The following is a 26,725-nucleotide window of genomic DNA, read 5'->3' as shown; positions in this document are numbered from 1 at the left end:
GCCGAGTCGGGGTCGCCGGGTGCAGTGTTGCAAGTCTCACGCTTCTTGCGGGGAGCTTGCCGGGATCTTTAAAGTTGCTGGAAACAAAGTTGCAGCTTTTCTTGGAGCAGGTCCGCTGTCCTCGGGAGTTTCTTGTCTTTTCGAAGCAGGGGCAGTCCTCAGAGGATGTCGAGGTCGCTGGTCCCTTCGGAAGGCGTCGCTGGAGCAGGATCTTTGGAAGGCAGGAGACAGGCCGGTGAGTTTCTGGAGCCAAGGCAGTTGTCGTCTTCTGGTCTTCCGCTGCAGGGGTTTTCAGCTGGGCAGTCCTTCTTCTTGTTGCAGGAATCTAATTTTCTAGGGTTCAGGGTAGCCCTTAAATACTAAATTTAAGGGCGTGTTTAGGTCTGGGGGGTTAGTAGCCAATGGCCACTAGCCCTGAGGGTGGGTACACCCTCTTTGTGCCTCCTCCCAAGGGGAGGGGGTCACAATCCTAACCCTATTGGGGGAATCCTCCATCTGCAAGATGGAGGATTTCTAAAAGTTAGAGTCACCTCAGCTCAGGACACCTTAGGGGCTGTCCTGACTGGCCAGTGACTCCTCCTTGTTATTCTCATTATTTTCTCCGGCCTTGCCGCCAAAAGTGGGGCCTGGCCGGAGGGGGCGGGCAACTCCACTAGCTGGAGTGTCCTGCTGGGTTGGCACAAAGGAGGTGAGCCTTTGAGGCTCACCGCCAGGTGTGACAATTCCTGCCTGGGAGAGGTGTTAGCATCTCCACCCAGTGCAGGCTTTGTTACTGGCCTCAGAGTGACAAAGGCACTCTCCCCATGGGGCCAGCAACATGTCTCGGTTTGTGGCAGGCTGCTAGAACTAGTCAGCCTACACAGATAGTCGGTTAAGTTTCAGGGGGCACCTCTAAGGTGCCCTCTGTGGTGTATTTTACAATAAAATGTACACTGGCATCAGTGTGCATTTATTGTGCTGAGAAGTTTGATACCAAACTTCCCAGTTTTCAGTGTAGCCATTATGGTGCTGTGGAGTTCGTGTTTGACAGACTCCCAGACCATATACTCTTATGGCTACCCTGCACTTACAATGTCTAAGGTTTTGTTTAGACACTGTAGGGGTACCATGCTCATGCACTGGTACCCTCACCTATGGTATAGTGCACCCTGCCTTAGGGCTGTAAGGCCTGCTAGAGGGGTGTCTTACCTATACTGCATAGGCAGTGAGAGGCTGGCATGGCACTCTGAGGGGAGTGCCATGTCGACTTACTCGTTTTGTCCTCACTAGCACACACAAGCTGGTAAGCAGTGTGTCTGTGCTGAGTGAGAGGTCTCCAGGGTGGCATAAGACATGCTGCAGCCCTTAGAGACCTTCCTTGGCATCAGGGCCCTTGGTACTAGAAGTACCAGTTACAAGGGACTTATCTGGATGCCAGGGTCTGCCAATTGTGGATACAAAAGTACAGGTTAGGGAAAGAACACTGGTGCTGGGGCCTGGTTAGCAGGCCTCAGCACACTTTCAATTGTAAACATAGCATCAGCAAAGGCAAAAAGTCAGGGGGCAACCATGCCAAGGAGGCATTTCCTTACACAACCCCCCCCCAAACGAAAGAGGATGAGACTAACCTTTCCCAAGAGAGTCTTCATTTTCTAAGTGGAAGAACCTGGAAAGGCCATCTGCATTGGCATGGGCAGTCCCAGGTCTGTGTTCCACTATAAAGTCCATTCCCTGTAGGGAGATGGACCACCTCAACAGTTTAGGATTTTCACCTTTCATTTGCATCAGCCATTTGAGAGGTCTGTGGTCAGTTTGAACTAGGAAGTGAGTCCCAAAGAGGTATGGTCTCAGCTTCTTCAGGGACCAGACCACAGCAAAGGCCTCCCTCTCAATGGCACTCCAACGCTGCTCCCTGGGGAGTAACCTCCTGCTAATGAAAGCAACAGGCTGGTCAAGGCCATCATCATTTGTTTGGGACAAAACTGCCCCTATCCCATGTTCAGAGGCATCAGTCTGCACAATGAACTGCTTAGAATAATCTGGAGCTTTGAGAACTGGTGCTGAGCACATTGCCTGTTTCAGGGTGTCAAAGGCCTGTTGGCAGTCCACAGTCCAGTTTACTTTCTTGGGCATTTTCTTGGAGGTGAGTTCAGTGAGGGCTGTCACAATGGATCCATATCCCTTCACAAACCTCCTGTAATACCCAGTCAAGCCAAGGAATGCCCTGACTTGAGTCTGGGTTTTTGGAGCTACCCAGTCCAGAATAGTCTGGATCTTGGGTTGGAGTGGCTGAACTTGGCCTCCACCTACAAGGTGTCCCAAGTAAACCACAGTTCCCTGCCCTATCTGGCATTTGGATGCCTTGATAGAGAGGCCTGCAGATTGCAGAGCCTTCAAAACCTTCCTCAGGTGGACCAGGTGATCCTGCCAGGTGGAGCTAAAGACAGCAATATCATCAAGATAAGCTGTGCTAAAGGACTCCAAGCCAGCAAGGACTTGATTCACCAACCTTTGGAAGGTGGCAGGGGCATTCTTTAAACCAAAGGGCATAACAGTAAACTGATAATGCCCATCAGGTGTGGAGAATGCTGTCTTTTCTTTTGCTCCAGGTGCCATTTTTATTTGCCAGTACCCTGCTGTCAAGTCAAAGGTACTTAGAAATTTGGCAGCACCTAATTTATCAATGAGCTCATCAGCTCTTGGAATTGGATGGGCATCTGTCTTGGTGACAGAATTGAGCCCTCTGTAGTCCACACAAAACCTCATCTCTTTCTTTCCATCTTTGGTGTGAGGTTTGGGGACTAAGACCACTGGGCTAGCCCAGGGGCTGTCAGAGCGCTCAATGACTCCCAATTCCAGCATCTTGTGGACTTCCACCTTGATGCTTTCTTTAACATGGTCAGATTGTCTAAAGATTTTGTTCTTGACAGGCATGCTGTCTCCTGTGTCCACATCATGGGTACACAGGTGTGTCTGACCAGGGGTTAAGGAGAAGAGTTCAGGAAACTGTTGGAGGACTCTCCTACAATCAGCTTGCTGTTGGCCAGAGAGGGTGTCTGAGTAGATCACTCCATCTACTGTACCATCTTTTGGGTCTGATGACAGAAGATCAGGGAGAGGTTCACTCTCTGCCTCCTGATCCTCATCTGTTACCATCAACAGATTGACATCAGCCCTGTCGTGGAAGAGCTTAAGGCGGTTTACATGGATCACCCTTTTGGGGCTCCTGCTTGTGCCCAGGTCCACCAAGTAGGTGACCTGACTCTTCCTCTCTAGTACTGGGTAAGGGCCACTCCATTTGTCCTGGAGTGCCCTGGGAGCCACAGGCTCCAGAACCCAGACCTTCTGCCCTGGTTGGAACTCAACCAGTGCAGCCTTTTGGTCATACCAAAACTTCTGGAGCTGTTGGCTGGCCTCAAGGTTTTTGGTTGCCTTTTCCATGTACTCTGCCATTCTAGAGCGAAGGCCAAGTACATAGTCCACTATGTCCTGTTTAGGCTCATGGAGAGGTCTCTCCCAGCCTTCTTTAACAAGGGCAAGTGGTCCCCTTACAGGATGACCAAACAGAAGTTCAAAGGGTGAGAACCCTACTCCCTTCTGTGGTACCTCCCTGTAAGCGAAAAGCAGACATGGCAGGAGGACATCCCATCTCCTTTTGAGTTTTTCTGGGAGCCCCATGATCATGCCCTTTAATGTCTTGTTGAATCTCTCAACCAAGCCATTAGTTTGTGGATGGTATGGTGTAGTGAATTTGTAAGTCACTCCACACTCATTCCACATGTGCTTTAGGTATGCTGACATGAAGTTGGTACCTCGGTCAGACACCACCTCCTTAGGGAAACCCACTCTGGTAAAGATACCAATGAGGGCCTTGGCTACTGCAGGGGCAGTAGTTGACCTAAGGGGAATAGCTTCAGGATACCTGGTAGCATGATCCACTACTACCAGGATATACATATTTCCTGAGGCTGTGGGAGGTTCCAGTGGACCAACTATGTCCACACCCACTCTTTCAAAGGGCACCCCCACCACTGGAAGTGGAATGAGGGGGGCCTTTGGATGCCCACCTGTCTTACCACTGGCTTGACAGGTGGGGCAGGAGAGGCAAAACTCCTTAACCATGCTGGACATATTGGGCCAGTAGAAGTGGTTGACTAACCTCTCCCACGTCTTGGTTTGTCCCAAATGTCCAGCAAGGGGAATGTCATGGGCCAATGTTAGGATGAACTCTCTGAACAGCTGAGGCACTACCACTCTCCTAGTGGCACCAGGTTTGGGGTCTCTGGCCTCAGTGTACAGGAGCCCATCTTCCCAATAGACCCTATGTGTTCCATTTTTCTTGCCTTTGGACTCTTCAGCAGCTTGCTGCCTAAGGCCTTCAAGAGAGGGACAGGTTTCTTGTCCCTTACACAGCTCTTCCCTTGAGGGTCCCCCTGGGCCTAAGAGCTCAACCTGATAAGGTTCAAGCTCCAAAGGCTCAGTTCCCTCAGAGGGCAGAACTTCTTCCTGAGAAGAGAGGTTCCCTTTCTTTTGCTGTGTTGCAGTTGGTTTCCCAACTGACTTTCCTGTTCTCTTGGTAGGCTGGGCCATTTTTCCAGACTCCAGCTCTACTTTTTCACCCTGTGCCTTGCACTGTGCTCTTGTTTTCACACACACCAGTTCAGGGATACCCAGCATTGCTGCATGGGTTTTTAGCTCTACCTCAGCCCATGCTGAGGACTCCAGGTCATTTCCAAGCAGACAGTCCACTGGGATATTTGAGGAGACCACCACCTGTTTCAGGCCATTGACCCCTCCCCATTCTAAAGTAACCATTGCCATGGGATGTACTTTTCTCTGATTGTCAGCGTTGGTGACTGTGTAAGTTTTTCCAGTCAGGTATTGGCCAGGGGAAACCAGTTTCTCTGTCACCATGGTGACACTGGCACCTGTATCCCTCAGGCCCTCTATTCTAGTTCCATTAATTAAGAGTTGCTGTCTGTATTTTTGCATGTTAGGCGGCCAGACAGCTAGTGTGGCTAAATCCACCCCACCCTCAGAAACTAGAGTAGCTTCAGTGTGAACCCTGATTTGCTCTGGGCACACTGTTGATCCCACTTGGAGACTAGCCATACCAGTGTTACCTGGATGGGAGTTTGGAGTGGAACCTTTCTTGGGACAGGCCTTGTCTCCAGTTTGGTGTCCATGCTGTTTACAGCTATGACACCAGGCCTTTTTGGGATCAAAGTTTTTACCCTTGTACCCATTGTTTTGTGAAGAGGCTCTGGGCCCACCCTCCTGTGCAGGTTTTTGGGGGCCTGTAGAAGACTCTTTACTATTTTTAGTTTTGGTTGTCTCATCACCCTTCTGCTGGGGAGTCTTTGTGACCCCTTTCTTTTGGTCACCCCCTGTTGAAGTCTTGGACACCCTTGTCTTGACCCAATGGTCCGCCTTCTTTCCCAATTCTTGGGGAGAAATTGGTCCTAGGTCTACCAGATGCTGATGCAGTTTATCATTGAAACAATTACTTAACAGGTGTTCCTTCACAAATAAATTGTACAGCCCATCATAATTACTTACACCACTGCCTTGAATCCAACCATCTAGTGTTTTCACTGAGTAGTCAACAAAGTCAACCCAGGTCTGGCTCGAGGATTTTTGAGCCCCCCTGAACCTAATCCTGTACTCCTCAGTGGAGAATCCAAAGCCCTCAATCAGGGTACCCTTCATGAGGTCATAAGATTCTGCATCTTGTCCAGAGAGTGTGAGGAGTCTATCCCTACACTTTCCTGTGAACATTTCCCAAAGGAGAGCACCCCAGTGAGATCTGTTCACTTTTCTGGTTACACAAGCCCTCTCAAAAGCTGTGAACCATTTGGTGATGTCATCACCATCTTCATATTTAGTTACAATCCCTTTGGGGATTTTCAACATGTCAGGAGAATCTCTGACCCTATTTATGTTGCTGCCACCATTGATGGGTCCTAGGCCCATCTCTTGTCTTTCCCTCTCTATGGCTAGGATCTGTCTTTCCAAAGCCAATCTTTTGGCCATCCTGGCTAACTGGATGTCCTCTTCACTGGAGTTATCCTCAGTGATTTCAGAGTTGTTGGTCCCTCCTGTGAGGGAACCAGCATCTCTGACTATTATTTGTGGAGTCAGGGCTTGAGAAGCCCTGCTCTCCCTAAGTAGGACTGGAGGGGGGGAATTTCCCTCCAAGTCACTATCTTCATCCTCTGAGTTGCCATCCTCAGAGGGGTTGGCCTTTTCAAACTCTGCCAAAAGCTCCTGGAGCTGTACTTTGGTAGGTTTGGGGCCCATTGCTATTTTCTTTAGTTTACAGAGTGACCTTAGCTCTCTCATCTGTAGATGGAGGTAAGGTGTGGTGTCGAGTTCCACCACATTCACATCTGTGCTAGACATTATGCTTCTAAAAGTTGGAATACTTTTTAAGAAACTAAAACTGGTTCTAGAATCTAATTCAAACTTTTAACAAACTTTTAAACTCTAAAAGAAATGCTAAACAGGATCTAACACAAGGCCCTAGCAGGTCTTTTAAGAATTTAGAAAACTTTTCCAATTGCAAAAATCAATTTCTAATGACAATTTTGGAATTTGTCGTGTGATCAGGTATTGGCTGAGTAGTCCAGCAAATGCAAAGTCTTGTACCCCACCGCTGATCCACCAATGTAGGAAGTTGGCTCTGTATGTGCTATTTCAAAGTAAGGAATAGCATGCACAGAGTCCAAGGGTTCCCCTTAGAGGTAAAATAGTGGTAAAAAATAGATAATACTAATGCTCTATTTTGTGGTAGTGTGGTCGAGCAGTAGGCTTATCCAAGGAGTAGTGTTAAGCATTTGTTGTACATACACATAGACAATAAATGAGGTACACACACTCAGAGACAAATCCAGCCAATAGGTTTTTATATAGAAAAATATCTTTTCTTAGTTTATTTTAAGAACCACCGGTTCAAGTTCTACATGTAATAGCTCATTCGAAAGGTATTGCAGGTAAGTACTTTAGGAACTTCAAATCATCAAAATTGCATGTATACTTTTCAAGTTATTGACAAATAGCTGTTTTAAAAGTGGACACTTAGTGCAATTTTCACAGTTCCTAGGGGAGGTAAGTATTTGTTAGTTTTACCAGGTAAGTAAGACACTTACAGGGTTCAGTTCTTGGTCCAAGATAGCCCACCGTTGGGGGTTCAGAGCAACCCCAAAGTCACCACACCAGCAGCTCAGGGCCGGTCAGGTGCAGAGTTCAAAGTGGTGCCCAAAACACATAGGCTAGAATGGAGAGAAGGGGGTGCCCCGGTTCCGGTCTGCTTGCAGGTAAGTACCCGCGTCTTCGGAGGGCAGACCAGGGGGGTTTTGTAGGGCACCGGGGGGGACACAAGTCCACACAGAAATTTCACCCTCAGCAGCGCGGGGGCGGCCGGGTGCAGTGTAGAAACAAGCGTCGGGTTTGTAATGGAAGTCAATGGGAGATCTAGGGATCTCTTCAGCGCTGCAGGCAGGCAAGGGGGGGGTTCCTCGGGGAAACCTCCACTTGGGCAAGGGAGAGGGACTCCTGGGGGTCACTCCTCCAGTGAAAGTCCGGTCCGTCAGGTCCTGGGGGCTGCGGGTGCAGGGTCTCTCCCAGGTGTCGGGACTTTGGTTTCAAAGAGTCGCGGTCAGGGGAAGCCTCGGGATTCCCTCTGCAGGCGGCGCTGTGGGGGCTCAGGGGGGACAGGTTTTGGTACTCACAGTATCAGAGTAGTCCTGGGGTCCCTCCTGAGGTGTTGGATCGCCACCAGCCGAGTCGGGGTCGCCGGGTGCAGTGTTGCAAGTCTCACGCTTCTTGCGGGGAGCTTGCCGGGATCTTTAAAGTTGCTGGAAACAAAGTTGCAGCTTTTCTTGGAGCAGGTCCGCTGTCCTCGGGAGTTTCTTGTCTTTTCGAAGCAGGGGCAGTCCTCAGAGGATGTCGAGGTCGCTGGTCCCTTCGGAAGGCGTCGCTGGAGCAGGATCTTTGGAAGGCAGGAGACAGGCCGGTGAGTTTCTGGAGCCAAGGCAGTTGTCGTCTTCTGGTCTTCCGCTGCAGGGGTTTTCAGCTGGGCAGTCCTTCTTCTTGTTGCAGGAATCTAATTTTCTAGGGTTCAGGGTAGCCCTTAAATACTAAATTTAAGGGCGTGTTTAGGTCTGGGGGGTTAGTAGCCAATGGCCACTAGCCCTGAGGGTGGGTACACCCTCTTTGTGCCTCCTCCCAAGGGGAGGGGGTCACAATCCTAACCCTATTGGGGGAATCCTCCATCTGCAAGATGGAGGATTTCTAAAAGTTAGAGTCACCTCAGCTCAGGACACCTTAGGGGCTGTCCTGACTGGCCAGTGACTCCTCCTTGTTATTCTCATTATTTTCTCCGGCCTTGCCGCCAAAAGTGGGGCCTGGCCGGAGGGGGCGGGCAACTCCACTAGCTGGAGTGTCCTGCTGGGTTGGCACAAAGGAGGTGAGCCTTTGAGGCTCACCGCCAGGTGTGACAATTCCTGCCTGGGAGAGGTGTTAGCATCTCCACCCAGTGCAGGCTTTGTTACTGGCCTCAGAGTGACAAAGGCACTCTCCCCATGGGGCCAGCAACATGTCTCGGTTTGTGGCAGGCTGCTAGAACTAGTCAGCCTACACAGATAGTCGGTTAAGTTTCAGGGGGCACCTCTAAGGTGCCCTCTGTGGTGTATTTTACAATAAAATGTACACTGGCATCAGTGTGCATTTATTGTGCTGAGAAGTTTGATACCAAACTTCCCAGTTTTCAGTGTAGCCATTATGGTGCTGTGGAGTTCGTGTTTGACAGACTCCCAGACCATATACTCTTATGGCTACCCTGCACTTACAATGTCTAAGGTTTTGTTTAGACACTGTAGGGGTACCATGCTCATGCACTGGTACCCTCACCTATGGTATAGTGCACCCTGCCTTAGGGCTGTAAGGCCTGCTAGAGGGGTGTCTTACCTATACTGCATAGGCAGTGAGAGGCTGGCATGGCACTCTGAGGGGAGTGCCATGTCGACTTACTCGTTTTGTCCTCACTAGCACACACAAGCTGGTAAGCAGTGTGTCTGTGCTGAGTGAGAGGTCTCCAGGGTGGCATAAGACATGCTGCAGCCCTTAGAGACCTTCCTTGGCATCAGGGCCCTTGGTACTAGAAGTACCAGTTACAAGGGACTTATCTGGATGCCAGGGTCTGCCAATTGTGGATACAAAAGTACAGGTTAGGGAAAGAACACTGGTGCTGGGGCCTGGTTAGCAGGCCTCAGCACACTTTCAATTGTAAACATAGCATCAGCAAAGGCAAAAAGTCAGGGGGCAACCATGCCAAGGAGGCATTTCCTTACACACACCACTTCACTTCTACGTTTTTCTCTGCTAGTGCTAACACAAAAAAAGGCTAAAATATTAAATATGCATTCACATCTAAAAGGTGGTATCAACTGGCTTTGCCAATGCTTGTTTAATAAACTGACGCAGACATATGAAATCACAAAATACAACTAAAAGGAAAAAAACTGGCAAGGGCTGACTTTACTACCCTGTTACTGAAATTACACTTACATCGTAAAACATGTTCACTAAAAGGCTGTTTCATCCTAAAGCGGAGCTGAACATCTTTAAGCCTCTACATGTTGGTTAATAACACTAGTGCGGTGATTTTCGTGTGGAAGTAATCCTAGCAAGAGTGTTTCCCCTTTGAAGAAAATACAGGGAGTGCAGAATTATTAGGCAAATGAGTATTTTGACCACATCATCCTCTTTATGCATGTTGTCTTACTCCAAGCTGTATAGGCTCGAAAGCCTACTACCAATTAAGCATATTAGGTGATGTGCATCTCTGTAATGAGAAGGGGTGTGGTCTAATGACATCAACACCCTATATCAGGTGTGCATAATTATTAGGCAACTTCCTTTCCTTTGGCAAAATGGGTCAAAAGAAGGACTTGACAGGCTCAGAAAAGTCAAAAATAGTGAGATATCTTGCAGAGGGATGCAGCACTCTTAAAATTGCAAAGCTTCTGAAGCGTGATCATCGAACAATCAAGCGTTTCATTCAAAATAGTCAACAGGGTCGCAAGAAGCATGTGGAAAAACCAAGGCGCAAAATAACTGCCCATGAACTGAGAAAAGTCAAGCGTGCAGCTGCCACGATGCCACTTGCCACCAGTTTGGCCATATTTCAGAGCTGCAACATCACTGGAGTGCCCAAAAGCACAAGGTGTGCAATACTCAGAGACATGGCCAAGGTAAGAAAGGCTGAAAGACGACCACCACTGAACAAGACACACAAGCTGAAACGTCAAGACTGGGCCAAGAAATATCTCAAGACTGATTTTTCTAAGGTTTTATGGACTGATGAAATGAGAGTGAGTCTTGATGGGCCAGATGGATGGGCCCGTGGCTGGATTGGTAAAGGGCAGAGAGCTCCAGTCCGACTCAGACGCCAGCAAGGTGGAGGTGGAGTACTGGTTTGGGCTGGTATCATCAAAGATGAGCTTGTGGGGTCTTTTCGGGTTGAGGATGGAGTCAAGCTCAACTCCCAGTCCTACTGCCAGTTCCTGGAAGACACCTTCTTCAAGCAGTGGTACAGGAAGAAGCCTGCATCCTTCAAGAAAAACATGAATTTCATGCAGGGCAATGCTCCATCACACGCGTCCAAGTACTCCACAGCGTGGCTGGCAAGAAAGGGTATAAAAGAAGGAAATCTAATGACATGGCCTCCTTGTTCACCTGATCTGAACCCCATTGAGAACCTGTGGTCCATCATCAAATGTGAGATTTACAAGGAGGGAAAACAGTACACCTCTCTGAACAGTGTCTGGGAGGCTGTGGTTGCTGCTGCACGCAATGTTGATGGTGAACAGATCAAAACACTGACAGAATCCATGGATGGCAGGCTTTTGAGTGTCCTTGCAAAGAAAGGTGGCTATATTGGTCACTGATTTGTTTTTGTTTTGTTTTTGAATGTCAGAAATGTATATTTGTGAATGTTGAGATGTTATATTGGTTTCACTGGTAATAATAAATAATTGAAATGTGTATATATTTGTTTTTTGTTAAGTTGCCTAATAATTATGCACAGTAATAGTCACCTGCACACACAGATATCCCCCTAACATAGCTAAAACTAAAAACAAACTAAAAACTACTTCCAAAAATATTCAGCTTTGATATTAATGAGTTTTTTGGGTTCATTGAGAACATGGTTGTTGTTCAATAATAAAATTAATCCTCAAAAATACAACTTGCCTAATAATTCTGCACTCCCTGTAGTCCCAAATGGCTGCTGCTTTTGAGAACAACTCACATTATGATTTGCAATGGAATCTTTCTTTACTGCAGACTAAGTTACCTAATGCTCCAATGCTGAGAAAATCTTTACAGTGCTCCCACAAAACCACTCACAGTGCAGCCGCCTCTTCCAATCTGATTCTCATCTACAAAGAGTGTGGCCAGATCTCTGTGCAGATTACACATCTCTGCCCAGGCCATGTTGTAGCTATCCAACCCTGCCAAGTTATCATGCATCAGGTGTTAAACTAATGCATTTCAGTGCGGTGGTCTGCATCACTGCACTGAAATGCACTGTCACGCATTACAGGCATAGTGCCTCGGCTGTCAAGCAGTTAGTGCTGCTACGCTGGAGTGGCTTGCGCACTGGCAGGCTTGGAGGCTGGTTGCACTAGTAGCTGCCAACTCTGTCTACTGCAACATATCAAAGGATAAGATTCCCCCGTGGTGCGCAATACATTCTGACTGATGTCACGTTGAGGCAGTGCCCAATGGCTACTACTAAGGCAGATCAGCCAACTCAGGGTGAGTGACATAATCAGGCATAGGCACCGCACGATGCCACGTCCTGCTGCCAACTGCAGTTAAGTTTGTGGCTGTAAATTTAAATCAGCGATGACCTGGAGACCGCCGGACCCAACCCTATAGGAAGGTGGCCACCGCTGGAGCCCACTGTGCAGCAGCTCGTTTCTGCTGAGTGTGATGCCCAGCAGCGCACCGTGCCAGTTTGCTTGGGGACTGTTGCAGCAGCCAGGAGTCTGAGGCGGCGGGTGGCCAGCTCATCATCCAAATTGCTGTGCCGTGGCTCACCTCGCATGCAAGTGTCACTGTGAGAGAGTGCCAGCCAAGTGTAATCTAGAAATGTGCTTTTTGTTGGCAGTGCGCTATCAAGCCAGTCACATTTTTTTTCCCCACACGTGCTCCGCCCACCAAACTTGCACCTGCTCAGACAGATGAGCTCCCACCAACCGGGCTGTGGAACCCAAGGCACGAGCATTCTCACAGGGTATGGTGCATCCAGCTTGAGTCACATTTCCAAAGCAGGCAGGTATGTCCATCAATGAGAGCAATTTCTGTTTATTTGGCTGTTGAAACGTTTTAATTAACTTATCACTGTGTTCCTTTATAGCTTGCAAAGTGTTTGAAAGATTTGTGTGGGGGTCCCCCCTCGTGTGCATGTTGGGGGATGGAGTTATACGTTTCTTCTGTATTCTGTAAGACTGATTGTAAGGAAATGCCTCCTTGGCATGGTTACCCCCTGACTTTTTGCCTTTGCTGATGCTATGTTTTGAATTGAAAGTGTGCTGAGGCCTGCTAACCAGGCCCCAGCACCAGTGTTCTTTCCCTAACCTGTACTTTTGTTTTACACAATTGGCACACCCTGGCATCCAGGTAAGTCCCTTGTAACTGGTACCCCTGGTACCAAGGGCCCTGATGCCAGGGAAGGTCTCTAAGGGCTGCAGCATATCTTATGCCACCCTGGGGACCCCTCACTCAGCACAGACTCACTGCTGGCCAGCTTGTGTGTGCTAGTGAGGACAAAACGAGTAAGTCGACATGGCACTCCCCTCAGGGTGCCATGCCAACCTCACACTGCCTATGCAGTATAGACAAGTCACCCCTCTAGCAGGCCTTACAGCCCTAAGGCAGGGAGCACTATACCATAGGTGAGGGCACCAGTGCATGAGCACTGTGCCCCTACAGTGTCTAAGCAAAACCTTAGACATTGTAAGTGCAGGGTAGCCAGAAGAGTATATGGTCTGGGAGTCTGTCAAACACGAACTCCACAGCACCATAATGGCTACACTGAAAACTGGGAAGTTTGGTATCAAACTTCTCAGCACAATAAATGCACAGTGATGCCAGTGTACATTTTATTGTAAAATACACCCAGAGGGCACCTTAGAGGTGCCCCCTGAAACCTTAACCAACCACCTGTGTAGGCTGACTGGTTTTAGCAGCCTGCCACATTCGAGACATGTTGCTGGCCACATGGGGAGAGTGCCTTTGTCACTCTGTGGCTAGTAACAAAGCCTGCACTGGGTGGAGATGCTATCACCTCCCCCAGGCAGGAGCTGTAACACCTGGCGGTGAGCCTCAAAGGCTCACCCCCTTTGTTACAGCACCACAGGGCATTCCAGCTAGTGGAGTTGCCCGCCCCCTCCGGCCACAGCCCCACTTTTGGCGGCAAGGCCGGAGGAGATAATGAGAAAAACAAGGAGGAGTCATTGGCCAGTCAGGACAGCCCCTAAGGCAACCTGAGCTGCAGTGACTCTGACTTTTAGGAATCCTCCATCTTGCAGATGGAGGATCCCCCCCAATAGGGATAGGAATGTGACCCCCGCCCCTTGGGAGGAGGCACAAAGAGGGTGTAGCCACCCTCAGGGCTAGTAGCCATTGGCTACTGCCCTCCCGGACCTAAACACACCCCTAAATCCTGTATTTAGGGGCTCCCCTGAACCTAGGAAATCAGATTCCTGCAACTTACGAAGAAGAGGACTGCGGAGCTGAAAAACCCCTGCAGAGAAGACGGAGACACCAACTGCTTTGGCCCCAGCCCTACCGGCCTGTCTCCCTCCTTCAGAAGAAAACTGCTCCAGCGACGCTTTCCCCAGGACCAGCGACCTCTGAATCCTCAGAGGACTGCCCTGCTTCCAAAAGACCAAGAAACTCCCGAGAACAGCTGCCCTGTTCAACAAAGACTGCAACTTTGTTTCCAGAGGAGCAGATTTAAAGACCCCTGCAATCCCCGCAAGAAGCGTGAGACTTGCAACACTGCACCCGGCGACCCCGACTCGACTGGTGGAGAAACAACGCTATAGGGAGGACCCCCCGGCGACTCCGGGACTGTGAGTAACCAAAGATGTCCCCCCTGAACCCTCACAGCGACACCTGCAGAGGGAATCCCCAGGCTCCCCCTGACCGCGACTGTCTGAATCCAAAATCCTGACGCCTGGAAAAGACCCTGCACCCGCAGCCCCCAGGACCTGAAGGATCGGAACTCTAGTGCAGGAGTGACCCCCAGGATGCCCTCTCCCTTGCCCAGGTGGTGGCTACCCCGAGGAGCCCCCCCCCCTTGCCTGCATCGCTGAAGAGACCCCTTGGTCTCTCATTGAAACCTATTGAAAACCCGATGCGTGTTTGCACACTGCACCCGGCCGTCCCCGTGCTGCTGAGGGTGTAGTTTTTGTGTGAGCTTGTGTCCCCCCCCCCCCCCGGTGCCCTACAAAACCCCCCTGGTCTGCCCTCCGAAGACGTGGGTACTTACCTGCTGGCAGACTGGAACCGGGGCACCCCCTTCTCCATTGAAGCCTATGTGTTTTGGGCACCACTTTGAACTCTGCACCTGACCGGCCCTGAGCTGCTGGTGTGGTGACTTTGGGGTTGCTCTGAACCCCCAACGGTGGGCTACTTTGGACCCCAATCTGAACCCCGTAGGTGGTTTACTTACCTGCAAGAACTAACATTACTTTACCTCCCCCAGGAACTGTGAAAATTGAACTAAGTGTCCACTTTTAAAATAGCTATATGTGTTTTATGTAAAAAGTATATATGCTATTGTGATTATTCAAAGTTCCTAAAGTACTTACCTGCAATACCTTTCAAATGAGATATTACATGTAGAATTTGAACCTGTGGTTCTTAAAATAAACTAAGAAAATATATTTTTCTATAACAAAAACCTATTGGCCTGGAATTGTCTCTGAGTGTGTGTTCCTCATTTATTGCCTGTGTGTATGTACAACAAATGCTTAACACTACTCCTTTGATAAGCCTACTGCTCGACCACACTACCACAAAATAGAGCATTAGTATTATCTCTTTTTGCCACTATCTTACCTCTAAGGGGAACCCTTGGACTCTGTGCATACTATTCCTTACTTTGAAATAGTGCATACAGAGACAACTTCCTACACTGATACTTAGTGCGCCGCAGACAAGATGTGACGCAAAGAGTAACTAGATACTGCTCTCAAAAGGACAGCAATAAATAACCTTGGCGTGTGGTGGAGTGCAGCCTTTTTAGCACAGGCACTGGGACACACTATTCGAAGTATCCTCTTGTGTGTACTATTATGGAATCAATATTATTTCCAACTGATATCTACAATCTATTGTGTGAAAAAAAAAAAAAAAGGACACGTAAACTCGTTGGCAACAGAGCTCCTTGCGATCCCAAGTAAATGTTTCCCCTTCAGAAGTATGAACAATCAGGTGAAACATGCAGAACATGGCATGATAATCTAATTTTGCTGATCTGATCTGCACATAAAATATGTTGTCCTATATCTCTGGCCTATCTACATGATAACCATTTACTTTTATATGCTGGCCTTGTACTCTATCATCTCAAGTTTGAAGGAGGAGGCTGAATATAGACAGATTACTTGCCCGTAACAACGATGCTACTCATATTAGTATTGGGCCCGTTAAGCACACTTCCTGATAGTAGTTCGTCTGATCCTCTCTGTAAGAAAAGAAAAAATATATATATTGCATAATGCATTCCTCTATAGTCGAATGAGCTTGAAGAATACAGCATAATAAAAACAAGGAGCTTCTACAAAGCATCTTCACTCAACCTCAGAACAAAATCCAATTATGAATATTAACAAAAACACATTACCTTTGACATTTAATTGATTGATACTATCTTCCTGCTGATTTTTTCCCCCCCAAATAGCACAGATGTCAGATTCAGAATATTAATAAACCAGTGATGCGCCTAAATGACTGACCACTGAGCTACAAAAGCACCAGTACCCCGAGCAGACATGCAAGCTCTGTAACATAATGTTCCGCACAGAGGCTAGGCATAAGGGAAAAAAAAAAAAAAAAAAAAAAAAAACACAAGAGCTGCTTCCCTCTTCAGGGCTCACTTAGTGGCCGTCTGTGCAAAAGAACAGTTTTGGGGGCAGAATAAAAAGACATACCATTCTGATCCATAGGCTGGGTGTAGGCTCGGCTTGTACTTACCTCATCTTGAGGTCTGGGGCTCACATAAGTAAAGGTCATTGTGCCAACAAATTAACAGTAAATGCCAAGACAACCGGCTGGCTTGGCTCCAAGGGTCCACGCATGAGCTGAGGTCAGAAAATGTTTGCCATATGTTGCAACAAACAAATGTTAAATCTCTACATAATTCAAAAAGTATATTTAACATGCAGAATCGTTTCACCTTAGTACATTAAAATATATATCACTTCATTGAGAGGTGCTTATTAAAAGCAAAGGTTTTCAAAAGGAGACCTTTAAAAAACATTCCAACTGCCCCGGCGAGACTTTAATTTGTAAATTAAGACATAAGTTAGCTGTCCTGTGTACCCTAAATGATGCCTTTATACTTCAAGATATTGTTCAAGATTACAGACCATTTAAAAAAAAAAAAAAAAAAATGATGTTTTTGTACCGCGCTTAACCTGAACCCTGAACCCACATAAGGTGCTCTCATATGTGACAAAGATAAACAAGCACTTGCAATGCAATAGGTCTTGAATTTGTGAGAGTTAGAGCTACTGGTGTAGTTCGTGAATAATGCCCCCATTTTAACATTGGCGGTACATACCACCTACCACCGCAGTGATGGCTGCCAACATACTGCCACCGCGGCTACCATCCATCTGCCATATTATGAGCACTGCTGACTTACGCCATAATAAGGGCGGAAATCCGTCAGTGCTCATGGTGGTGGACGGTGGTAAGCTGGTGCTGCTACCACCAGCACCGCCAGGCCAGTAGAACGCAGCCAGCCGTATTATGACCAGTCAGTCAAAAAAATCTATTTGAAAAGCATGCTACTCACCTGCTAGGGTCTCAAGGTGCTGATGATGGAGGGTAGGGGGAAGAACTGCTACTGCTCGAATAGCCAGTTCTTGGGGCATTTCCTGAAGGTCAGGAGGTCCTGTGTCTGTCGTAGGTGGACGGGGAGGGTGTTCCAGGTCTTGGGGCAGAGGTGGGAAAAGGATCTGCCGCCTGCTGTAGTTCGATGGATGCGAGGGACGGTGCGAGGGCGAGGTTGGTGGAGTGGAGTTGGCGGGCGGGAGTGTGGAAGGTGAGTCACTCGTTGAGGTAGGCAGGGCCCGCGTTGTGGAGAGCTTTGTGGGCGTGGATGAGGAGTTTAAGGTGATCCTCTTGGTGACAGAAAGCCAGTGTAGGTCACTGAGGTGGGCTGAGATGTGGTCCCGGCGTGGGATGTTGAGGATGAGGTGTGCGGAGACGTTCGGTATACGTTGTAGTTTCTTCTGGATCTTGGCTATGGTGCCCGCGTACAGCGCGTTGCCATAGCCCAGTCTGCTGCTGATGAGGACATGGGTGACCATAATTCTGGTTTCGGTGGGGATCCATCTGAAGATCTTGCGAAGCATGCGGAGAGTGCTGAAGCAGGAAGATGAGACAGCGTTGACTTGCTGGGTCATGGTGAGCGATGAGTCTAGGATAAAACCTAGATTGCGCGCGTGGGTGGTGGGTGTTGGTGCGGTTCCTAGAGTGGCTGGCCACCAGGAGTCGTCCCATGCGGATCTGTTAGAGCCGAGGATCTTTGTCTTCTCTGAGTTACATCTGAGCGGCTCTTCTCTATCCAGTTGGTGATGGCATGCAGTCCGTCGGGGAGGTTGGTTTTGGCGGTGGCGGTGTCCTTGGTAAGTGAGAGGATCAGCTGGGTGTCGGCGGCGTAGGAGAAGATGTTGAGGTTGTGGGATCGGACAATGTTGGCGAGTGGTGCCATGTAGATGTTAAAAAGGGTTGGGCTGAGCGAAGATCCTTGGGGAATGCCGCAGATGGTCTTGGTGGCTTCCGACAGGAAGGGAGGGAGACTAACTCTCTGAGTTCTGCCGGAGAGGAAGGGTGTGATCCAGTCCAGGGCCTTATAGCGGATCTCGACGTCGTAGAGGCGAGTGCAGAGGGTGTGGTGACAGAGTGTATCAAAAGCAGCCGAGAGGTCCAGGAGGATGTGGGCCGCAGTTTCGCCTTTGTTGAGCATGGTCCAGATGGTGTTGGTTGCGGCGAGGAGGGTGGTCTCGGTGCTGTGGTTCTCACGGAATCCGGATTGGGAGAGGTCCAGCAGGTTGTTGTTCTCCAGGAAGCGGGTCAGTTGGCCGTTGACAATCTTCTCAATGACCTTCACGGAGAAGGGAAGGACGGAGATGGGCCGGTAATTCTTGAGGTCTTTGGGGGTCCGCTTTGAGTTTCTTTAGCAGGGCGTTGACTTTGGCATGCTTCCCGCTCTCCGGGAAAGTGTCGGTCTTGAAGGAGCTATTGATGATCATACGGAGTTCGGGGGAAGGGAGGTGATGACGGGGCTCGCTTTGTTGAAGACATGGTGGGGGAGGGGTCGGAGGGAGATCTGGAGTGGATGGTGCTCATGGTTTGATGTCCTCGTCGTTGATGTTGGTCCAGGAGGGCTGGGTACATTGGGGTTAGTGGTGGCCGCGGTGGTAGTGAGAGGCGAGGAATTGAAGCTATTGTGGATTTCCGTGATCTTACGATGGAAAAGGGTGGCGAGGGAGTCGCAGAGGTCTTGCGAAGTAACAGTCTGGCGGTGTTCTGCTGGCGGGGTGCTGCAAGTGGTAGCATTGCCCCTTCCCTGCCAGGCGACCTCCTCCCCCAAGGTAAGTCAGGCTTCCGACAGGGGATAGGGGCGCGGATTGTTGTGTGCGTGAATGAGGAGGGGTGTGTGAATGCGTCTATGTGTGTTGTTTTTCGTGGGTGTATGCGTGCGAGTGAATGCGTGTGAGAATGGTGAAGTGAGTGAGTATCTGCATGTCAGTGTGATTGTGTGTAAGAATGTGCGTGAGCATGTCTGGAAGTATGCGTGAATGAATGCATGTATGCCAGTGCGTGAATGAATGCATGTATGTCAGTTTACGTGAATGAATGCATGTATGTCAGTTTACGTGAATGGGTGTATGCTGGGTGCGTGTGGGTGTCCGGGCGTGTATGCGGTGAGGGGGGTGAGGCGCGATGTGACAGTGAAGGAGGGAGGTGTGTGCGTATGGGGTGTGTGCGTATGGGGTCAGGTGTGTATGTATGGGGTGAGTGAGTGGATTGGCGGGGTTAGTTTGTATGTTTATCGGGTGGGTCAGGGGTGTTTGGGGGAGTCGCCTACGGATGACAGGCGCTATGAGTGGTGAGGTGACTGGTTGGCTGCAGCCAACCTGTCAATCTCATAATGTGGTAGTATGTACCGCCAGCCTGTCGGCGGTCATATCACCACATTATCCAGGCAGTCAGAAGACCGCCAGGGACATAATGAAGGGCAATGTCTTTTACCTATGTGTTTTGGTTTGGAGTGAGGTGGTTGTATGCCAGCTGTCACAGCAACCCTCCTTGGCCTATCGCTGCAGGAGAGAGAACACAACAAGGCTGCCATCTTGGGAGTGTTTTTGTCTCATTCCTACAGCCTGGCTATGATATTATACACAGCAGTCCAGAGGGTGATAGGGAGTACTCTCCGCCCAAGACAGTGACTGTGGGCGGTTTTCGAGGTGGGGCCTCTTCAAATAGGAAACAGTGCTATTCAAGCACTGTTTTAGACAGAGCTTCCAGATGTGGCACCTGCAAGGGGACTGTCAAAGCCATGACACCAGTTGTAGGAAGTTGGCTCTGTATGTGCTATTTCAAAGTAAGGAATAGCATGCACAGAGTCCAAGGGTTCCCCTTAGAGGTAAGATAGTGGCAAAAAGAGATAATACTAATGCTCTATTTTGTGGTAGTGTGGTCGAGCAGTAGGCTTATCCAAGGAGTAGTGTTAAGCATTTGTTGTACATACACATAGACAATAAATGAGGTACACACACTCAGAGACAAATCCAGCCAATAGGTTTTGTTATAGAAAAATATCTTTTCTTAATTTATTTTAAGAACCACAGGTTCAAATTTTACATGTAATAGCTCTTTTGAAAGGTATTGCAGGTAAGTACTCTAGGAACTTTGAATCATTACTTTAGCATGTATACTTTTTACCTAAAACACAATAAGCTGTTTTAAAAGTGGACACTTAGTGCAATTTTCACAGTTCCTGGGGGAGGTAAGTTATTGTTAGTTTCAACAGGTAAGTAAGGCACTTACAGGTTTCAGCTTTTGGTCCAAGGTAGCCCACCGTTGGGGGTTCAGAGCAACCCCAAAGTTATCACACCAGCAGCTCAGGGCCGGTCAGGTGCAAAGGTCAAAGAGGTGCCCAAAACACATAGGCTATAATGGAGAGAAGGGGGTGCCCCGGTTCCAGTCTGCCAGCAGGTAAGTACCCGCGTCTTCGGAGGGCAGACCAGGGGGGTTTTGTAGGGCACCGGGGGGGGGGGGGGGGGGGGGGGGGGGGACACAAAGTAGCACAGAAAGTACACCCTCAGCAGCGCGGGGGCGGCCGGGTGCAGTGTGCAAACACGCGTCGGGTTTCCTTCAGTTTTCAATGGGAGACCAAGGGGTCTCTTCAGCGATGCAGGAAGCCAAGGGGGGGGGGGCTCCTCGGGGTAGCCACCACCTGGGGGTCACTCCTGCACAGAAGTTCCGTTTCTTTAGGGGCTGGGGGCTGCGGGTGCAGGGTCTTTCCCAGCCGTCGGGAAATGGAGTTCAGACAGTCGCGGTCAGGGGGAGCCTGGGGATTCCCTCTGCAGGCGTCGCTGTGGGGGGTCAGGGGGGACAACTTTGGTTACTCACAGTCGTAGAGTCGCAGGAGGGTCCTCCCTGAGTTGGTTTTTCTCCACCAGTCGAGTCGGGGTCGCCGGGTGCAGTGTTGCAAGTCTCACGCTTCTTGCAGGGAGTTGCAGGGGTCTTTAAATCTGCTCCTTGTAACAAAGTCGCAGTTCTTTTGGAGCAGTGCCGCTGTCCTCGGGAGTTTCTTGTCTTTTTCGAAGCAGGGCAGTCCTCAGAGGATTCAGAGGTCGCTGGTCCCTTGGAAAGCGTCGCTGGAGCAGGTTTCTTTGGAAGGCAGGAGACAGGCCGGTAAGTCTGGGGCCAAGGCAGTTGGTGTCTTCTGTTCTTCCTCTGCAGGGGTTTGTCAGCTCAGCAGTCCTTCTTGTAGTTGCAGGAATCTAAATCTTTAGGTTCAGGGAAGCCCTCAAATACTGAATTTAAGGGCGTGTTTAGGTCTGGGGGGTTAGTAGCCAATGGCTACTAGCCCTGAGGGTGGGTACACCCTCTTTGTGCCTCCTCCCAAGGGGAGGGGGTCACATCCCTAATCCTATTGGGGGAATCCTCCATCTGCAAGATGGAGGATTTCTAAAAGTTAGAGTCACCTCAGCTCAGGACACCTTAGGGGCTGTCCTGACTGGCCAGTGACTCCTCCTTGTTGTTTTCTTTGTTTCCTCCAGCCTTGTCGCCAAAAGTGGGGGCCGGGGGCGGGCAACTCCACTAGCTGGAGTGTCCTGCGGTGCTGTGACAAAGGGGTGAGCCTTTGAGGCTCACCGCTAGGTGTTACAGCTCCTGCCTGGGGGAGGTGTTAGCATCTCCACCCAGTGCAGGCTTTGTTACTGGCCACAGAGTGACAAAGGCACTCTCCCCATGGGGCCAGCAACATGTCTCTAGTGTGGCAGGCTGCTGGAACCAGTCAGCCTACACAGATAGTAGGTTAGGTTTCAGGGGGCACCCCTATAAGGTGCCCTCTGTGGTGTATTTTACAATAAAATGTACACTGGCATCAGTGTGCATTTATTGTGCTGAGAAGTTTGATACCAAACTTCCCAGTTTTCAGTGTAGCCATTATGGTGCTGTGGAGTTCGTGTTTGACAGACTCCCAGACCATATACTCTTATGGCTACCCTGCACTTACAATGTCTAAGGTTTTGTTTAGACACTGTAGGGGCACAGTGCTCATGCACTGGTGCCCTCACCTATGGTATAGTGCACCCTGCCTTAGGGCTGTAAGGCCTGCTAGAGGGGTGTCTTACCTATACTGCATAGGCAGTGAGAGGCTGGCATGGCACCCTGAGGGGAGTGCCATGTCGACTTACTCATTTTGTTCTCACTACCACACACAAGCTGGTAAGCAGTGTGTCTGTGCTGAGTGAGGGGTCTCTAGGGTGGCATAATACATGCTGCAGCCCTTAGAGACCTTCCCTGGCATCAGGGCCCTTGGTACCAGGGGTACCAGTTACAAGGGACTTATCTGGGTGCCAGGGTGTGCCAATTGTGGAATCAAAAGTACAGGTTAGGGAAAGAACACTGGTGCTGGGGCCTGGTTAGCAGGCCTCAGCACACTTTCAATTCAAAACATAGCATCAGCAAAGGCAAAAAGTCAGGGGGTAACCATGCCAAGGAGGCATTTCCTTACACCAGTGAAACCTGAGAGGAGGATATGGAGTTTGCTCCACTTTTAAGCCCTATGATACGCTGCTCCTCTCACTGCGGCACCTTATCTTTTTTGCACTACAGGATTAGGTAAATAGCTGTCTCTACTAACTGAACTTCATTTGAAGACGCCCTATTGACATCCAAAAGCTAGATTTTTTTGTCATCAAGATTGAGGCCATGAAATACTTGGGTGTGGAGTCACAACTTTTTTTCCACATTTTTGGAGACACACCTTTCGCTACCTTATTGCCTAGAACTAACCGATGTGCTTGGTTGGTGACACTCCAGAGGTTAGTCAGTAGCACGTGCTTTTGATAGTGTTAAGCTCTACTCAAGTCAGTTGGTTAGTTCCCCCACTACAGAGGTCTTGACAAAACAGGAATGTCACAGATTACAATTCTGACATAGCATTTCCACTTCAACTCTGCAAGGGCGATGCAAATAAATTTTTAGTGATGTTGTTAAGAATGGTACTTGCTTTGCAGTGCTATGAAATGGCAGAACCTGTATTACAAAGCACTATATATATATATATATATATATATATATATATATACACACACACACATTTTTTTTTTTTTGTTCTTCAAAAAACGGTGCAGCCTGATAAGGCACCAACAGGCTGCACAATATCCAAACGCTCGTAAAGGGTAGAAAATTAGCAAAATTTCAAAAATCAATCAAGTAGAAGATCGTCGGCTCCATTTATTTGAGAAAGTTCAAACAAATAATAAGTGAACGGCACTTTAAAAAACATACAAAATGATTAATCAATTAAGTGCCCAAAAAGAACAACTAACACACGCTGCCCCGGCCAAATGTCGACGCGTTTCGGCAAAAGCCTTCAACTGGACATTGGCAGACATTTTTACACCTATGTATTTAAATGTTCTAGTCCTTCAATTTTTAGCAACATGACTAACAAACTGTGCAACACGGCGGCCATATTATAGCGTCACAATCTTCAATTCAAACTATCAATTCTTGTCCATACACTTGAGTCTCGATTATAAATACTCCACTATATATGTCTCCTATGATCCCTTATAACAGCCTATTCCAAAACTAATCATTTTTAAACCTTTGTAAACCTTTTTAAACATTTTTAACCATTTTTAAACATCCATCATTCCAATTATTGGCAACAATATACAAAGAAAATGGGAAACTATATATATGCATATTTTTCTTTGAATTGTACATAGTTTTTAACATCACTATTAGAAATAATGTATATATAAATAGATAAGTATATAAAATAGATATCAAATTGTCAATACAATCAATATATATATTATATAAATAGGATAAATAATTCCCACATGTATATAAAAGAGCTGATAAGAAAGATGTTAAAAAGGATTAATATGAATTAATGAATATAGATATTGTCATAACTAATATCAACAATAAAATCTCAATTTACCACAACAATATACCAAATTCATGTATGGACTAAAATGTAGATAATCTGCAGGAAAAGCTGTAACCTTATTCAATGTTAATAATGCATCAATAGGGAGAATCTAGCTATAAAGTGGGTCATATGGTTCAAACAAACAAATCTCTATCTAAGAAGACAGGAAGAGGAAAAACCAATTCAATATATAAACATGGACATAAAACAGACCGCCTATCAATCTCCCAAATGTGCTAATAAAAAATAATTTCATTGTAGTGCAAAAAATAGTGATCTAAGTGTAAAAGGTATGTATAAGATTATCTACATACCCCTTAAAAAATGTCTGTTTCATAGTCCGGTATCCATATTCACCATCACAAAATCAAAAAGTTCATCCTAATATGAAATACCACTTAATATACATAAGAATTTCATTGTTTGTAAGTAGAGACTGCAAAAGTTTAAATGGTCACAGATGTACATGGAGTTCTGCATCCAAATTGTGTCCCCACGGGTTTTCAGAACCTAATAATAAAATCATTCTTGATTCAGTTTGTCTTAACAGAGCAGTTCTATTGCCCCCCACCCCCACCGAGGGTTGACAGCAATGGTTTTATCCCATAAAATGTCAGAGAGCTGCAATTACCTTCATGAACATCCCAAAAGTGTTTGGCTAAGGGATATGATGGATCGTGGTTTTTAATGGCTCTGAGATGTTGTAAAAACCTCACTTTCAGTTTATGGATAGTGCTGCCTACATATTTTTTATGGCAGCCACATTCAATCACATACAACATACTCAGTGTCACAAGTAATGCGATCTGTTATTTTGCAAACTCTGCCCTCAAATGTCATATATGAATGGGTATTATGCGCATATGTACAAGATTTACAATGCCCACATTTCCAAAAACCTAGACTTTTCTGAGATAGCCAGGATCGATTGATTTTAGGACAGAATAGACTTCTAGTGAGGTGATCACCTAATGACTGAGTTTTACGATATGTAATCTGAGGATGTAAACCTATACTCTCTTTAATCGAGGAATCATGTCTCAAAACATGCCAATTTTTTCGTATAATACTATTCAATTGGGAATATTGAGAATTAAATTCAAGAAACAACCTAGGAGGGGATCTATCATCTTGCCAGTTATCATTTATACATCCTGATTTAAAAAGCAATTTTTCTCTAGACATATTTAATACTCTCAAATGAGCATCATGTAAGAGCTTCCGGGGATAACCTCTTTGTAAAAATCTGTGTCATAGTAGCAATTTCAATACTGAAACATTCATCATTAGAACAAATTCTACGGGCCCGTAGAAATTGACTATATGGAATGCTCCATTTTAGAGCTTTAGGACGACCGCTATTCCCATGTAAAATGGAATTACATGCAGTTGGTTTCCGAAATATAGTAGTTTGTAGGGTTTAATTGTGGACGGTTATCTGAACATCTAAAAATTCTATGGTATGAGCACTATATTTCAAATCCAAATGGATATTGAACTCGTTATTGAGTATATTAACATATTGTGCCAAAGAATGTTCATCACCATCCCAAATGAGAAAGAGATCATCAATATATCTGACCCATAACACAACTTGTTACATATACTTGCTATTGGAATCAGACCAAGCTATTTCCTTCTCCCACCAACCCATATACAGGTTTGCGTATGTGGGAGCAAATGAAGCTCCCATTGCTGTCCCCCGTTTCTGCAGTTAAAATTGATTATCAAATAGAAAAACATTATGGGTGAGGCAGAATCTCAGCATGGTCAAAAGCATGTTAGTTTGTTGAAAGAATTAAATTTTGCGGGTACCCAAAAAGTGTCTACAGGCCTGAATACCATATTCGTGCATGATAGAGGTATAAAGGGCGGTCACATCCATGGTAACCAGTAAAAAACTAGATTGCCATGGAATATTATGTATCTTGGCTAAAAAGTCATTAGTATCTCGCAGATAAGAGGGCAGTTCAGTTACATAGGGACATAGGAAGAGGTCCAAATAACAAGTATTTTCTAGAAGGGAGGAATTCATACTGACAATAGGACGGCAAGGAGGATGTTTCTTATTTTTATGAATCTTTGGTAGGAAATAAATGCTGGGAATTTTAGGAAATTCAACCTTCAAGTAAAGATACTCATTCTGGTCAATGAGGCCATTAGTACACGATGTATCTAGCATCTCCCAATAAATAACTTGGTATTCAATGGTGGGATTGCTGCCTAATTTTTCATAATGATTCCTGTTAGATAGTTGGTGATGAGCCTCCTTGACATAACTCTCTACATCCATAATTACGATGTTACCTCCTTTATCGGAGGGCTTAATAACAATCGTATTATTGGATTTCAATTCATTCAATTCTTTCCAATCTGTAGCTGAAAAATTGGTTCCCTTAGATCTTTTTGATTTATTACCATTCCAATTAGTGCGAAAATGATCAATATCATCAACTACTAGTTCATAAAAGGTGTCAATTAAATTACCAGTGGGTAGCTGTGGATTAAATCTACTGGACGGTTTTAATGCACTAGAAGTAGTGCGATATACTGTAAATCCCATAGTTTTCAAAATTTCATTGTCAGTACCTCTGATGTTACTCATGGTATCTCCTGTATTGATCAGATCACCAATCTCTAATAAATCAGGAACATCATTGATATGGAACCAAGAAAAATTATCCCCATTTCTGTTAGACCCTGATAAATTAGCTCGTGTTTTGTTAGAGAAATGTTTCATTAAACGCA

General features: G+C 47.1%; 1 protein-coding gene across 2 annotated transcripts in view; it reads right to left on the bottom strand.

Moving 5' to 3' along the window:
* The window catches only part of PTBP2 (polypyrimidine tract binding protein 2), a 135,413-nt gene that overhangs the window by 83,006 nt on the left and 25,682 nt on the right, over nt 1-26,725 (bottom strand). For both annotated transcript variants that reach the window (XM_069232134.1, XM_069232135.1), the window contains exon 3: nt 15,670-15,745. In XM_069232134.1, coding sequence (XP_069088235.1) covers nt 15,670-15,745 — 76 coding nt within the window. The remainder of the gene's footprint in view (nt 1-15,669; nt 15,746-26,725) is intronic.

This window comes from Pleurodeles waltl, chromosome 4_2, assembly GCF_031143425.1.
Source record: "Pleurodeles waltl isolate 20211129_DDA chromosome 4_2, aPleWal1.hap1.20221129, whole genome shotgun sequence".
NCBI classification, from domain to species: Eukaryota; Metazoa; Chordata; class Amphibia; order Caudata; family Salamandridae; genus Pleurodeles; species Pleurodeles waltl.
This window is presented reverse-complemented; position numbering and strand designations above follow the sequence as displayed.